This window comes from Rhamphochromis longiceps, linkage group LG3, assembly GCF_057381845.1.
Source record: "Rhamphochromis longiceps isolate RC_006_pf linkage group LG3, R_longiceps_female_GT1.1, whole genome shotgun sequence".
In the NCBI taxonomy this organism is placed as follows: Eukaryota; Metazoa; Chordata; class Actinopteri; order Cichliformes; family Cichlidae; genus Rhamphochromis; species Rhamphochromis longiceps.
In genome coordinates this window covers 11,408,836-11,423,788 of record NC_140559.1, presented here as the reverse complement: position 1 = coordinate 11,423,788, position 14,953 = coordinate 11,408,836, and the positions used below count along the sequence as shown (strand labels likewise).

The window sequence follows — 14,953 nt, the reverse complement described above, 5'->3', positions numbered from 1 at the left end:
TAAATTATGTTCAAACATGGAATTCAAAGCACCAAAAATCATGAGGGAAGTATATGGAGGGCCATGGGTGCCAAAATGTATGAAACACATAATTAGAAAACATATTAAATGTCTCGTTAAATAAAATATAAATTAGTGATATCATTTAAATTTAAATAAATTCTATATATATAAAATACACATTAATCAAATATCAGTAATTTCATTTAAAAAATGTAAAAAAGTATTGAATGATCTGAAAAGGTTTCTGTTCATCTGGATGTTTTCAGTGGGGAAACCCTGAACCAGTGACTTTGTTTTGTTCCAGCCAGGGTGCGATACCAGAGCTCTGCTTTGCATTTCTTCCATGTAGCGAACGGCAGATTGTTCCTTCAGTGGGCTGGTTTCAGTCATTATGCAAATGTCCTGTTTATAAGATTGAAACCTGCAGTCAGCTGAGACTGAAGACGTCACCTGGATCAGTGACGCAACGTTTCTCCACTGAAAACGTCCAGATGAACAGAATCAACTTTTTGAGATTTACTTACCTGGACAATTGAGCGTACACCAACACATATTTAGGTTTTTATTTCTGATTTCCAGTTTCCAACACATATTTAATGATCTTTTTATATATTCAATTCATTTTTTCTCATTTTGATTATTTACAAGGATATTTAATTATTTCACTGTCCAATTATTGGTTTTCAATTTAATTAATTATTTTGTGTTTCCTCTTCTTCGGTGTTCATTAATCAGTTTTATCTGTCACCCATCAAACTCAGGGACACAGACAATTTAATGCTTTGCCCGGATGTCTGTTTATTTATTGTGCCCTGCTTAATGCACACAGCCATTCGGACCTGATGGAGCTACACCATAAGCAATATTTTAAAATACTTGCCGTGTCACCAAATATGATTTTATTATTTTTATGTAGTGCAACCTTCAAGCATTTGGTCATAACCACCAATTCATATCAGTCCCTTATCTGAGATCTGTATTGACTTTCTGTGTAGGGTAAAAATCAGATGTTGTGTTTGTTGATAAGCTGCAGTGACAGATCACGATGCACTGCAGCACAGCAACCATGAAATATTTCATTAAAAATTGAAACTCAAAATACATAATTTATTAATAATAAAATTGTTTAGATATTTAATTAATTATTTCAATTTTAATTAGTTAATGGACCTCTGTTTTAAAGTACAAAGAGAGAAACAGAGGTAACCTCTCAATTCTTCTCAAAGTGAATTTCAGAGTCGTTGCGATGGATAATAAAATGCGACCTGCCAATCAGCTGGTGAGTTTTTGAACAGTATTATTAATAATGCTGTTTGCAATTTGGATGCAGTGATTCACACAACGGTTTCTTAACTCCACCTGTCTTTCTTCCTTTTTCTTTCAGTATGATGTCATTGAACTTCAGGTAAGAGGGCGCCTCTAGAAAAGGCTTTTCCTTCTCTTGCAAATGCATCAACACAACACTGAACACATGCAGTCAGACAGACTTGAAGGTTCCCTGCTCACTGCTTGCATACACACTGCTTCTGCAGTATTACTCCAAGTTACTGACAGTGCAAGGTTTAAAAACTGGACAAAGTGGGTTGCATGTATGTAATACACACCGTGCAGGGGTCTGTTCTGTCACTTGATGCCCCACATGTGAAAATAAAATGACAGTGATTAAATCAAATTAATAATTTTGATTTAATTACTCCACAAACACAGCCACAGCTTCCCTGTCATTACAGCTTAGGTTTCTTTATATCACTTAACTTTTAAACATCTATAAACAAGTGCTTCACATCTAGAAGAGGACAAAGCTGGCTACAGATGAAGACAGGACATCTTTATGTCCCCCTAAATTTATATTGTCCAGTTTTAGCTCTAATGTTGTTGAAAAGGAAAATAAAGAATCTAGTTGGTACTGTACTTACACCTGTGTAGTAGCTGTCACTGTCACTTGATTTAACAGGATCCTCACAGTAACAGGATTGGACAGTGGCTAAATGAAACATCCAATAGCAGAATACTGCAGCTTTCTTACTCCTTGGACGCTGAGGCCCCTGAGGGACCGTACCAGATCATTGTGTCAGTGGGTGAGAGGAAAATATCTCACAACTTCAAAGTGGAGAAATATGGTAAGTCAGTCTTATTTATTCTTAAATTCTTTGTTGTAATGGAGTGCAAATGCTGACATTCATATTTCCCCCAGTTTTACCCAAATTTGATGTGACAGTAAATATATCTGAAGAAGTGAGTATTGGGCAGGAAGACATTGAAGCTAAAGTGTGTGCAAAGTAAGGAAAAGTTCTTTCAGGACAAATTATGTGTTGTAAAATCTGGAGTTTGGAGAGCAAATGACTCATAATGTTTACTTCTTTTTCTTTATACAGGTACACGTATGGACAGCCTGTACCAGGACGTGTTACAGTCAATGTGTGCAGACCTATTAATAGGTATAGCGGTTTAGATATAAGAGAGCCCAATAAGGATGATTTGGCCCTATGGCAGATGGGTGGCTCCTGCCACACAGAGACAAAGCAGGTACAGTTATGGCTTCATTTCTCTTTTTTCCCTGATACTTTGGGTACATTTAGGCCCCTGCATTAGCATTACAGCAAACGGGTTGCCTGCTCTACCCAGCTGAACTGGCGCCGTGTGTCCTCTTTACTTTTTTCATCATCTCATACTTTCATCCACGAATTTGAATTGTTAGTGATATCTCCTGTTTCTTGGACGGACGTGTCAGCTCCAAAGGAGTGAAGTGGTTATTGTTGTGCCTAAAAGGCTGCATAGGTTGTGTTGGTGTTTCTAATATCTGCTAGATGATTAGCATTACTGGTAGGGCTAAAGCAAGTGGTGCGTCTCATTATGTCTGTCACACAAAAGAATACAACTTCTGTGAGAAATCTAAGAACTTCAAAAATACTCTGATCTGACTGGGACACCTAAACAAGCTCAATGAATATACACATACATGTCCCCTCTAATTTTCATGTGTCTGAGCGAACACACAAACTCCCTGAGTATCCCTTGGACCACTGTGAGCAACAGCAGACGTGTGCACTGTGGTCATTAAAATAATCAAATTACAGCTTTTACATTTATGTTACACGACTTTTAATTAACTGCTTCAGCCCACTTACAATGAAAATGTAAAACAAAAATGTAGTCATTGGCCTGTGCAGCATGTTAACACTGTTGGAAGTAAAAATAACTTGAACTCCAATTTTGAAAACACAACTTTCTTTTTAATTAATAAAGCTCTGACTGTATTCTGAGTCTGTGGTCTGGGAGAGAGTCTGTAACTCTGTCTGCAGAATACAGTAAATAATGACCAATGTTGGGCACTTAATTATAAAGTTACTTCTTCAAAAAATGGCCTGTATTTGTAGAGCGCTTTACTAGTCCCTAAGGACCCCAAAGCGCTTTACATATCCAGTCATCCACACATTCACACACACATTCACACACTGGTGATGGCAAGCTACAATGTAGCCACAGCCACCCTGTGGCGCACTGACAGAGGCGAGGCTGCCGGACACTGGCGCCACCGGGCCCTCTGACCACCACCAGTAGGCAACGGATGAAGGGTCTTGCCCAAGGACACAACGACCGAGACTGTCCAAGCCGGGGCTCGAACCGACAACCTTCCGATTACAAGGCGAACTCCCACGATCACCCCAAAAAAGTTACTGAGTTTTGATAAACAAAGTGTTTTGCAGCTGTTTACCTAAAAATACAGCCAAGGTGTTTTTTTTAAATAAAATTTCAAACTATTTACAGAACAATCAGCTGTTCTGCATCACATCTGATGCCACACAAATTATTTGTGCCGCTCCAAAAATCATTTCTGTCCACTATGAGATGAAGGAGAACAACAGCCTGATACCTGCAGGCCTGACAGCAGCAGATGTGTCACTGCTGTAACACCTGTAAACCATTGTTCTGACACACACAACAAAACTACTGACAACACTACACACTAACTACACAAGATTTGCGCTAAACGTCGCAAATCTCTCACATCTCAAAACACCGCCATCACTCCTAAAACTCCCCCCGTTTCTTAACAACTTGCCATATCATTTTTTGATTGGTCGACATGGTACATTTTTCAACCAATAGGAAAGGGTGGGGGGGTTTGTTTTTCACAGGCGGAGAGTGCTTTCGAGCCTTTCTTCTTATAAAACGTTTCTTCCCGCAGTAAATATAAACAACGACAGTATTCAGGAAAAACAAACATTGCAGATATTTTTATCATAACTCTGGTTTTACGTGGCCGATCAACACAATTTAAAAACTGGTATAAAGTCCACACTTTGTCCGTCAGTTGTTCCGTCTGTCCTGCTCACATCTCCAATGGTTGTACACGTTGTCATTAACGTGGCTTCACTCCACATCAGCCGCTTTGCTCGCTAAAACACCGGCGTCGGCACATAAGGATGCTGTCATCAACCACGTTGATTAGCTGCGTATATACCAATGTGAATCGCATCATTGGCTGGATTATGGGATAAGGTGGCATCGTTCTGATCCCATACAGGAGCAGCCAGTCACTGACTGACTAACACTGCAGAACAGAATTGTTGAAGTTTTAATTTTAATTTCAATTCAGGTTAGATGTTTTCTTTGTGCGCAACTCAGATTTTCTGTGCGCAGAGACCGTGCCAACAGTGCACAATTGCGCACGCGCACAGCTTAGAGGGAACATTGCTGACAATATAATATGATGATATCAAAAGATTCAGCTTCTGTTAAAAGTTTTAACAATTTTGACTGATTTACTAAGTTACTGGTACATACAGCTATATATACAGTATTTTAGTAGTTGTCAAGCCACATTATGGCATCATGATGCGGTACAGTTAAAAAAATATTGAGCCACTCCTCATTTGTTTATGTGTTGCATGTACATGGAAAATAGCTACAGTGGTTTAATGAAACATGCGAACACAAATGGAAATGCAGACTGCACTCGCTCCGGCAAGCTTTCATGATTTGTTGTTGTTGGCGTTTGTTTTAGATTCAAAGAACAAAATGGGAATAAAGGATGTGTTTTAGCTACAGGCTGCTTAACAATGTGCCCAGTGTTGGGAAGGTTACTTTTAAAATGTATTCAACTACAGATTACATGCCCAAAATGTATTTTGTAACGTATTCCGTTACGTTACTCAATGAGAGTAACGTATTCTGAATACTTTGGATTACTTAATATATTATCCTGCTTTTTACAACAACGTGAATGTACTATTGATGTGTGATTACTGAAGGTTACTCTCCATATCAACACCAACTAGATTTTTAGATCTTAATATAAATGAGTAACAGTAGGTGGACATTAGGTAAAGCTGCACTTTTTGCAGCGATCTCGTGTAGAAAACTATTTCGCGCGTATATAAAACAGGTCAGCGGCTCCGAACCGTAGTAAAGGGACCTCTGGCTAATACATTGGTTCCGTATCGGGCTTGTAGCCGAAAACTAGCTTTGCTTTGTTGTGTGGGTCAACTTTGCTTGCGAGAGACAGAGAGAGGCGTTGAAAGGCTGCTGCAACGGAGCTTATTGTTTCAGAGGAAAACACGAACACGGTGTACAGTCGAGTCTAATATATATGAAACAGGAAACACCGCCGTGTAATCCATTTATTTCAACAAAGTAACTGTATTCTGAACTAGGACGCTCCAAACCCACACAGAAAACCATCACTGTGTGGCACCACGACGGTGACTCTGCACTGCAGCACTGCTTTAAATGCACAGACTGGTCTTCAGGGATGCTGCTGTGTATAAGGGGAAGCTGGATTTAGAGGAGTATACATTGGCTGTCCTCAGCTACATTAGTAAGTGTGTGGAGGATGTTCCCACCACCAAGTCTGTGATGTGGTATCCAAACCAGAAGCCCTGGCTGAATGCAGAAATCCATTCCCTGCTGAAAGTCAGGGATGCCGTCTTCAGGTCTGGTGATGCACAGAAACTCAAGAGGGCTAGGAGAGAACTGACTGCAGGCCTTTGAGAGGAAAACTATATTTGAGTCTGTGGGTCTTTGTGCTGATGCACCTGTAGAACTTCCCTGAGGGAAACAGGCTGAACATGTTGAAACCAGGGTGGGAGCTGTCCTTGGTGATGTTTGCTGCTCTGCTGAAGCAGTGGGAGGAATAAATGTCCATCAGGGATGGGAGAGGGCTGTGCTGCCTTGACTACACTCTAAAGTCTCGCTCTGTCCAGGAGATGTCAGCAGAGACGAGGACACCAAGGAACCAAAAGGTGTGGTCGGACTGGTGGAGGTTGGGGAGGGGTATATCTCTATATGCATGTTTGATGTTTGAGTAAACATGATCTAGAGCAGGGGTCGGCAACCTGTGGCTCCGGGGCCGCGTGCGGCTCTTTAGTCCTTATAGTGCAGCTCCGTGTGGTTTGGGAAAATAAATGAGAAGTATTTAGCTGAAGTGTATTTTATTTACAGTGGGGCAAAAAAGTATTTAGTCAGCCACCCATTGTGCAAGTTCCCCCACTTAAAATGATGACAGAGGTCAGTAATTTGCACCAGAGGTACACTTCAACTGTGAGAGACAGAATGTGAAAAAAAAATCCATGAATCCACATGGTAGGATTAGTAAAGAATTTATTGGTAAATCAGGGTGGAAAATAAGTATTTGGTCACCTCAAACAAGGAAAATCTCTGGCTCTCACAGACCTGTAACGTCTTCTGTAAGAAGCTTTTCTGTCCCCCACTCGTTACCTGTATGAATGGCACCTGTTTGAACTCATCATCTGTATAAAAGACACCTGTCCACAGCCTCAAACAGTCAGACTCCAAACTCCGCCATGGCCAAGACCAAAGAGCTTTCGAAGGACACCAGGAAAAGTATTGTAGACCTGCACCAGACTGGGAAGAGTGAATCTACAATAGGCAAGCAGCTTGGTGTGAAAAAATCAACTGTGGGAGCAATCATCAGAAAATGGAAGACATACAAGACCACTGATAATCTCCCTCGATCTGGGGCTCTCTGTTATTGCCAACAAAGGTTATGTTACAAAGTATTGAGTTGTATTTTTGTTATTGACCAAATACTTATTTTCCACCCTGATTTACGAATAAATTCTTTACAAATCCTACCATGTGGATTCATGGATTTCTTTTTCACATTCTGTCTCTCACAGTTGAAGTGTACCTCTGGTGCAAATTACTGACCTCTGTCATCATTTTAAGTGGGGGAACTTGCACAATCGGTGGCTGACTAAATACTTTTTTGCCCCACTGTATGTTAGTTCTTTTTTAACTTGTAGTTCTAAATTGGAAGATTATTGTGATATTGAAATATAAATATAAAATTATATTCTATTATTTTATAAATATATGTTTTTATGTATAAAGTTACGTTGAAACCAAGCACACCATTGTTGTTCTTGTGACATTACCAATAAGTTTGATGTGTCACATGGCCCTCTCCCTAATGAAAAAACAAAAGTTGTATCCAAGATGGCCGACTTCTAAATGGCCACCGTGGTCACCACCCATCTTGAGGAGTTTGCCCCTCACATATATTAATGTGCCACAAACAGGACTTTAATATCACCAACCATTCCCATGTTATTACGGTGTATCCATATAAATGGCCCACCCTGTAGAACGTTCTCCTCTGGTCCCGTTGTTGCACCAGCTTTCATGCATGTAGAATTCATCAAATTCTAAATGAGCTCACCTTTTTCATGACTCTATAAAATCTCATAGTTTGAACATTTAATATATTTTATAGATTCGATTGTGAATGAGATTTGATTCTAATTTTGGTTTATTCTTGTATCAGTGATTTTCTTTCTTTATTGCTCTTTCCAGGCAGACAAGACTGGCTGTGCAACTTTTTCCTTCAACATGTCAATTTTTACTAAAATGGACCAAAAGGTGCTTCATGATTTTCTGGATATCAGGGCCAAAGTGGAAGAAGAGGGAACAGGCAAGTTGTGTTATTCCTTTAAAATGACACATCAATGTATGTTTAACCAAAAAGGCATTCACAGGATTGTAACATGAAAGTTTTTACATTCAGGTGTTTCACTCCCTCAAGAGAAGAGAGTCACGATTTCTTACGTCCTTGGAAAAGTGTCTTTCATTAACGTGCCCAAGGTTTGGGAACGGGGATCTAATGTGGAAGGAAAAGTAAGCCTAACATGTTGTTTTCAGCTCAGTTTGTCGTACAAAGCACATTTAAATTGTTTGTATTTTCCATTGATAGAGCATTGTGTTCTTCAACAGGTCAGAGCAGTGTACCACAATAATACACCAGTTTGTGACGCACCGGTCTACCTGTTCACGGGACAAATGTGGCAAACACGCTCACTACAAAATCTGACAACTGACAGCAACGGTGTGGCCTCATTTTCTTTCAGCACTGATAACTTTGACCAGGATATCCAACTCCATGTGAGCTGACACACGGAAACAATGTGTAATTTGATGCAGCCATGACAGCAGCATGAAGCCACAATTGGTTTCTGATAGGCTGCAAATGTCCAAATACCTCCCACAGTAGGAAGCTGCAATCCTGAAACAGTTTATGACTCATCTTCCTCCACCTTTGCCTTGCTTATAAAGCCTCGTTGACCAATGTTATTTGTAGATCAAGTTTTTAAATTTTTGTTTCCTATCCCCAACTAGGCAAGCCTGACACCAACAGTGGGCAACCAACAATACAAAACTGCATACTATGACAGGGGATTTCACACATTATCCATGTCCCAGCCGTCTTCTCCTGATATTAAAACAATCAGCTCTCTAGAGGTACAGAAGAAGGATAAATCACTTCCCTGTGATGCAGAAGAAGACGTATCAGTCAACTACACTATAGTGGGAGAGTCTCCGGGGTCTGTGGATGTCATTTATCTGGTGAGTTATCTCTGGGTTTACTACAAAGTTTACCATGGCCAGACCTTTTGTGTGTTTGCTAAAAAAGTACTGTTGTAATGCCCATCATGACTGAAGAAGAAACTTTCAGTCCATCATGAGAATCCAGCAGCTTCGATCTATTTCAGCCTAAATACTGATCCAGCCCAAACTATATGCTTTAGAAAAAAGGAAAAAGCCTAAACTTAAAACTAGGGAGGGCGTCTGTCTCGTGAATCACAGACTTCATGTCTGGTTCCTCTGTTTTGTCCCTCATCATTTTCTGTCAGCTTAGTAATTAGCCTCAGTGTTTAGTCCTTTGTTCATGATATCCTTAGTTTTCTCTCTCTGCTAAGTATTTATATTCTTAGGCCTTCGTAGATTTAGTCATCTGGGTTCTGCTCTAGTTAATCATGCTTTCCCTGTGTTTCCCCTGCACTTTTCAAGTCTCGTCTTTTAGTGACTCCACGTTTAGTTAGTGTTCCACAGGTGTTTTCTCTCTGTTCTGTGTATTGTATATTTGGATATAGATATTTAAATTTGTGATTGACATGACATTGACCAATCGGCTGAAAGGAAGAAAAATTGGTTCAAAATTCGTTCTTGGACCTTGAAACTTGAGTGCAGAGTTTCACACGTATTTTTTGGTTATAAATACGTGTGAAATTTACACATATACAAATCTTTTTTACAGACATACAAATTCTTTTTACACTTACAAAACTGATTTACAAGTACAAAATAATGACCAAAATTTGAGCCCATACATGTGCGCCTTAATTGAACATCCGTCCAAAGCACAATACTCAGCTCCTCCAGTAGGCGGCAATAATACAACATGGAAGAACAGATTTATAGTACATTCTTCTGTCGTTGGTAGAATTCCTTTTTTTTTTTTTTTCAATTTATTTTTTGCCTGTCCCGTTTGGCTCTTTTGCATCAGAATTATTGTCTAAAGGCGAAGAAAGATGCCCAACGGATTTACTTTACCAAATTGACCATCCCGGCCTTGCCATAATGGTCCATTTGAGTCACCTTTTATTGTTTATTTTATTTATTTTTTATTTTCACTTGCTAGATACGGGACAGACTTGAATGAGGAAAAGAAAAGGGAGAAAGGAAGAGGGAAAGAAAAACAGCAGAGAAGAGGGACGGGGATAAAGGGCAAAAAACAAAAACCAACTAAGAAAGCAGACAAAAAAAAGAAAATGCATATATCAATCACCTGGATCACCTGCTGAGAAAGAAAAAAGAAAACAAGCAGAAGAGAACAAGAGTAATAGAATAAACAACATCACAATGATATATGGGAATATGACAGTAAATACTAAATATTAAACATTATTGTGCAGCACATAAGATCAACAGAACACAGTGTGCTTTGAGGTAGGAGCCAAAAAGGGTGTAGTTTGTGGGTGTGAGCACCCGTGTGTACACCTGTGAGCATGGACGCGCTTGTTTTTTTAAAAGGTTCCTTCATGTAATGATCTGCTAGAGGGTGTGGGGGGGCCACAGCCCCGTCCTCCAGGGCATGAAGCAGGTATGGAGGAGATCAAAACTCCAGACATCCACAGGCCCTCAGAACACAAGAGACCAAGGAAGACCAACAGAGGGGCAGCCGCGCCACTGTCCCAGAAAGAGCTGAGGAGAGTCCCAGATGAGGGGTCACTCAGCAGCCGCGGAGCAGAAGCCAGGGGGGTTGCAGTGACGCGCCCGTGAGCTCCGCCGGCAGCCAGCTGTGCCAGAGTGACCGAGCCCCAGGCCGAGAAACCGAGGGCACCCCACCCCCGAAGTGGCCCGAGCGAGCCCCAGGCTCCAGGCCCCGATAAGCGGCCGCCAAGGAGTGAGCCGGTGTGTACCTGGGCGCCCATCCCCGGACACAAAGAACCACCAACGCCCCCCGCTCCAGCAGGTCGCAGAGAACGGGGGTGTGAGAAGACTCCAAACCTCCCTCCACCCGCTCATTGTAGTGTTGATGCATGTGTGTTCTAAGGTGCCTTTAAAACCCAGGAGGGCATGGAGCTACCTGCCAGAGAGCAGCAGGTAAGCGCATAGTCCCTCCTGCTAGCCCTCAATGTCTACGTGTATTTAAAATTGAGAGGTGGGCAACGACGCCAGGGGTGAGGTGTACACCCTGATGGTAATTTGGATTCCATGTAGCGTGCCCACCCCCAAGATCCTATATGTATGTGTAATGAGAGTGTGAGTAATGTGAATGTCTAAGTTGTGGGATAAAATTGAGGCAGAGGCAGCCAGAAGGGGACAGAGGGGGGGTAGCCCCCCCTGCACCCTGGTGACATACCCCTACTCCAAGGCCCTGCACGTGTGGGTGGTTGTGGTGGAGCGGGAAGAGGGAGGCAGCTGGAGATGGGGAGGGAAGGAAGGGAGGGGCAAGTGACCCCTCCCTGGGGCCAGCTCCCCCGCTGACCCCAGTAGGCACCCCCATACTCCGCAACCCGCCAGGGAAAGGGGGCCTAGGCCCATCCGGACTGGGGCTCAGAACAGCAGCACCGCCCGGGACAGCCCACCCGACCCCACCACAGAGAAAACTGCACCCACCCCGTCATCCACTCATCTTCCAGACTACACAAGACAATAGACGCCCAGGCTGAGATCTTCCTCCACCCCTCCTGTATCTCCCCCTCCTGCAGAGTGAGTTCCTGAAGAGAGGAGAGCTCCTGCAAGGTCTATCAACCTCCCCCACCAGTTGAAGACCCCCCAGGTGGCTCGATGCACTGGCGGCACCCTGCTCCAGGGCCGGGCCCCCATACACCCACCCGCCCACAACCCCAGCAACATACCAACCAGGACCCAAGCCCCCAAGGCCCAGCCAGGGCCCCAGCCCAGAGACGGAGCGCCCCCAGAACCTCACGCCTGTCCCGAACCCACCCAGGGGCAGCCAGGCTACCAGGTCAGTAACCCACGTCCGTCAGCACAGACCCTCCCCTAGCCCCGCTGCACGCAGCCATGAGGAAACAGTCACCTGAGAGCCAACAGAGCCCCTAACCGGACATGACCGCTACCCCGGGTTGAGCCCCTCAAGGAAGATGCTCCCGGGGAACCCCCCGACGCCCTAAGCCTGTCCCTACCCCCACACCAATCACAACCACAACCAATAAAAACAGCGAAGGTGGGACCAAACTATGACCCCCCTACTAGGTGATGGAGCTGATCAAAGGAGCCCAGAGCAATTGATCTGATGTGGTGGCAGAGGCTGTATCAAGACTAATGTAATCTAATAGATAATTTCTATATTGGTTAGAATTAAGATAATTTTTATTTTTCCAGTTCATGAGGACAGTTTTCTTGGCTATGCATAGGGCAGTGAAAACCATATGGGCGATATTCTTTTCTGAAGTGACATTATCTAAGCTGCCCAACAAACACACTAAGGGGGAAGTTGGAATGTTACATTTCAGACACTTCGATAAGTCTTCACATATCTCGCGCCAAAACTTCTGAACTGGTGGACAGAACCAAAGATCGTGGATATAATTGTCCGGTGAATTGGTTTGGCAGTGTGAGCAGTTGTTGGTAGACGTAAAGCCCATCTTGAACATCCGATGACCTGTATAGTGCACTCTATGTAATATTTTGTATTGAATTAATTGAAGACTGGGATTTCTAATTAAATGAAAGTTTTTTAAGCAAATCTGAGACCAGAAGTTTAGGTCTAAGTTAACTGATAAATCCGCTTCCCATTTTGCAATAGGAAGTTATATTGATTCATCTGTTTTAGAAAGCATTCTGTATATTTTGGATAGTAATTTGGGGGTTTTAAGAGTAAGAAATTGAACCACATTTGGTGGTGTTTGTAGTTCAACTTGACCCGGTTTAAATTTCTTTTTTACTATGGATTTAATTTGTTGATATTCTAAAAATCTTTTCTTGTTGATCCCATATTGTGTAACTAGTCTGTCAAATGAAATAAATTCTGTTCCTGCTAATATATGTTCTAAATATTTGATTCCTTTACCACTCCAATCTGGAAAGTTTATCATATTATTGTTTTGCAATATGTCAGGGTTGTTCCAGATAGGGGTACGTTTGCATGGGATTAATGAAGACTCCGTCAATTTTAGAAACTCCCACCATGCTGTCAGAGAAGAGCTGATGCTGACGCTTTTGAAGCATTCATGTCGTTGGATGTTTGAGCTGATAAATGGTAGGTCTGAGATCTCTAGATTATTGCAAAGTGCTTGTTCTACATCTAGCCAAGGTTCATCTAAGAGGGTGTGTTTTAGCCATCCTGAGATAAACTGAAGCCTGTTGGCTAAGAAGTAGTGCTGAAAGTTAGGTAGTTCTAATCCTCCTTTATCCTTGGTCTTTTGTAGTGTTTTTAAGCTTATACGTGGGGGTTTATTTTTCCAAAGGAATTTGGACATACATGAATCTAGAGATCTGAACCAATCTTGTGGCGATTTAGTTGGGATCATTGAGAATAAATAATTTATTTTTGGTAAGACTATCATTTTTATAGCGGCAACCCTTCCCATGAGTGATATGGGTAGACATTTCCACCTAGCCAGATCACCTTCTACCTTCTTTAAAAGTGGGATATGGTTTAATTTAGTTAGATCTGCAAGCTTGGGAGAAACATTAATACCTAAATATTTTATATTTCCCGATTGCAGTGGTGTAGAAGAGGAATTATGGAGGGAGCAATTAATCGGTAGGACTGTAGATTTAGACCAGTTAATTGAGTAATCTGATATTCTTGCAAAAGAGTTTATCAATTCAATCACCCCAGAGATATTGGTTTGTGAATTTTGGAGAAAGAGTAACACATCATCCGCAAAAAGGCTGATTTTATGTTCCACGTTCTTGCATTTTATGCCCTTAATTACTGAATTCTGTCTGATTGCTGCTGCTAGTGGTTCAATAAAAATTGCAAACAGTGAAGGGGAGAGTGGGCATCCCTACCTGGTGCCCCTCAAGAGACAGAAGCTGGAGGATGTCTGGTCATTTGTTCTGACACAAGCTGTTGGGGAATTATATAATATTTTTAACCAGTTAATGAAAGAGGATCCAAAAAGTAAAGTTGCAAATAGAAATTTCCAGTTAACTCTGTCAAATGCTTTTTCTGCATCTAAAGAAAATATTGTAGTTTCGATGTTTTTACTGTATGAGTAGTCTATCAAATTAAGTAATCTACGTGTATTTGTTGATGAGTGCCTACCTTTTATGAAACCAGTTTGGTCAGGAGGAATTAAGAAGGGGGTTATTTTCTTTAGTCTCTTTGAGAGAGCTTTGCAGATTATTTTTAAGGTCTAATTCTTTGTAGAATTCTGCAGGAAAGCCATCTGGACCTGGAGCCTTATTATTGGGCATACTTATCACGGCTTCCTGGAGTTCACCTGGTGTCAGTGGTGAATCCAGTGCCATTGCTTGAGTGTCTAATAATTTTGGAAGAGTTATGTTGTCCAAAAACTGATCAATTTCTTTTTTAGATGGGTTTATTTGTGGTGAATACAACGTTTTATAGAAATCCCTGAAAATGTTGTTTATTTGTATCGGTTCATATATTGTGTTCCCAGATAAATCTTTAGCAGCACATATAGTTGTTTTTTCTTTATTTATTTTTAGCTGGTTTGCTAGAAATTGACTGGATTTATTACCATGTTCATAATTTTGTAAGCGTAGTCTTTGTACTAAGAATTTTGTTTTTTTACCAAATATCTCATTTACACTCAACAAAAATATAAACGCAACACCTTTGTTACTGCTCCCATTCCCCATGGGATGGACGTAGAGACCTAAAACTCATTCCAGATACACAATATAACCATCCCTCCAAAACAGTGGTCACAAATCAGTCCAAATGTGTGGTAGTGGGCACATCTGCCATATTGAGATAATCCATCCCACCTCACAGGTGTGCCACATCAGGATGCTGATCTGACATCATGAGTAGTGCACAGGTGTACCTCAGGCTGCCCACAACAAAAGGCCACCCTGGAATGTGCAGTTTTTTGCGCTATTGGGGGTCTGGGGACCCAGAACTGGTCAGTATCTGGTGTGACCACCATTTGCCTCATGCAGTGCAACACATCGTCGCATGGAGTCTATCAGATTGTCAATTGTGGCC

At 41.7% G+C, this 14,953-nt stretch overlaps 1 protein-coding gene across 1 annotated transcript in view; it reads left to right on the top strand.

Annotated features, from left to right (window-relative positions):
- The window catches only part of LOC146672906 (alpha-2-macroglobulin-like), a 36,736-nt gene that overhangs the window by 1,148 nt on the left and 20,635 nt on the right, over positions 1-14,953 (top strand). Inside the window, exons 4-12 of the mRNA XM_085401647.1 lie at positions 1,230-1,282; positions 1,388-1,408; positions 1,958-2,123; positions 2,198-2,282; positions 2,379-2,529; positions 7,822-7,939; positions 8,033-8,142; positions 8,239-8,406; positions 8,641-8,868. Coding sequence (XP_085257773.1) covers positions 1,230-1,282; positions 1,388-1,408; positions 1,958-2,123; positions 2,198-2,282; positions 2,379-2,529; positions 7,822-7,939; positions 8,033-8,142; positions 8,239-8,406; positions 8,641-8,868 — 1,100 coding nt within the window. The remainder of the gene's footprint in view (positions 1-1,229; positions 1,283-1,387; positions 1,409-1,957; positions 2,124-2,197; positions 2,283-2,378; positions 2,530-7,821; positions 7,940-8,032; positions 8,143-8,238; positions 8,407-8,640; positions 8,869-14,953) is intronic.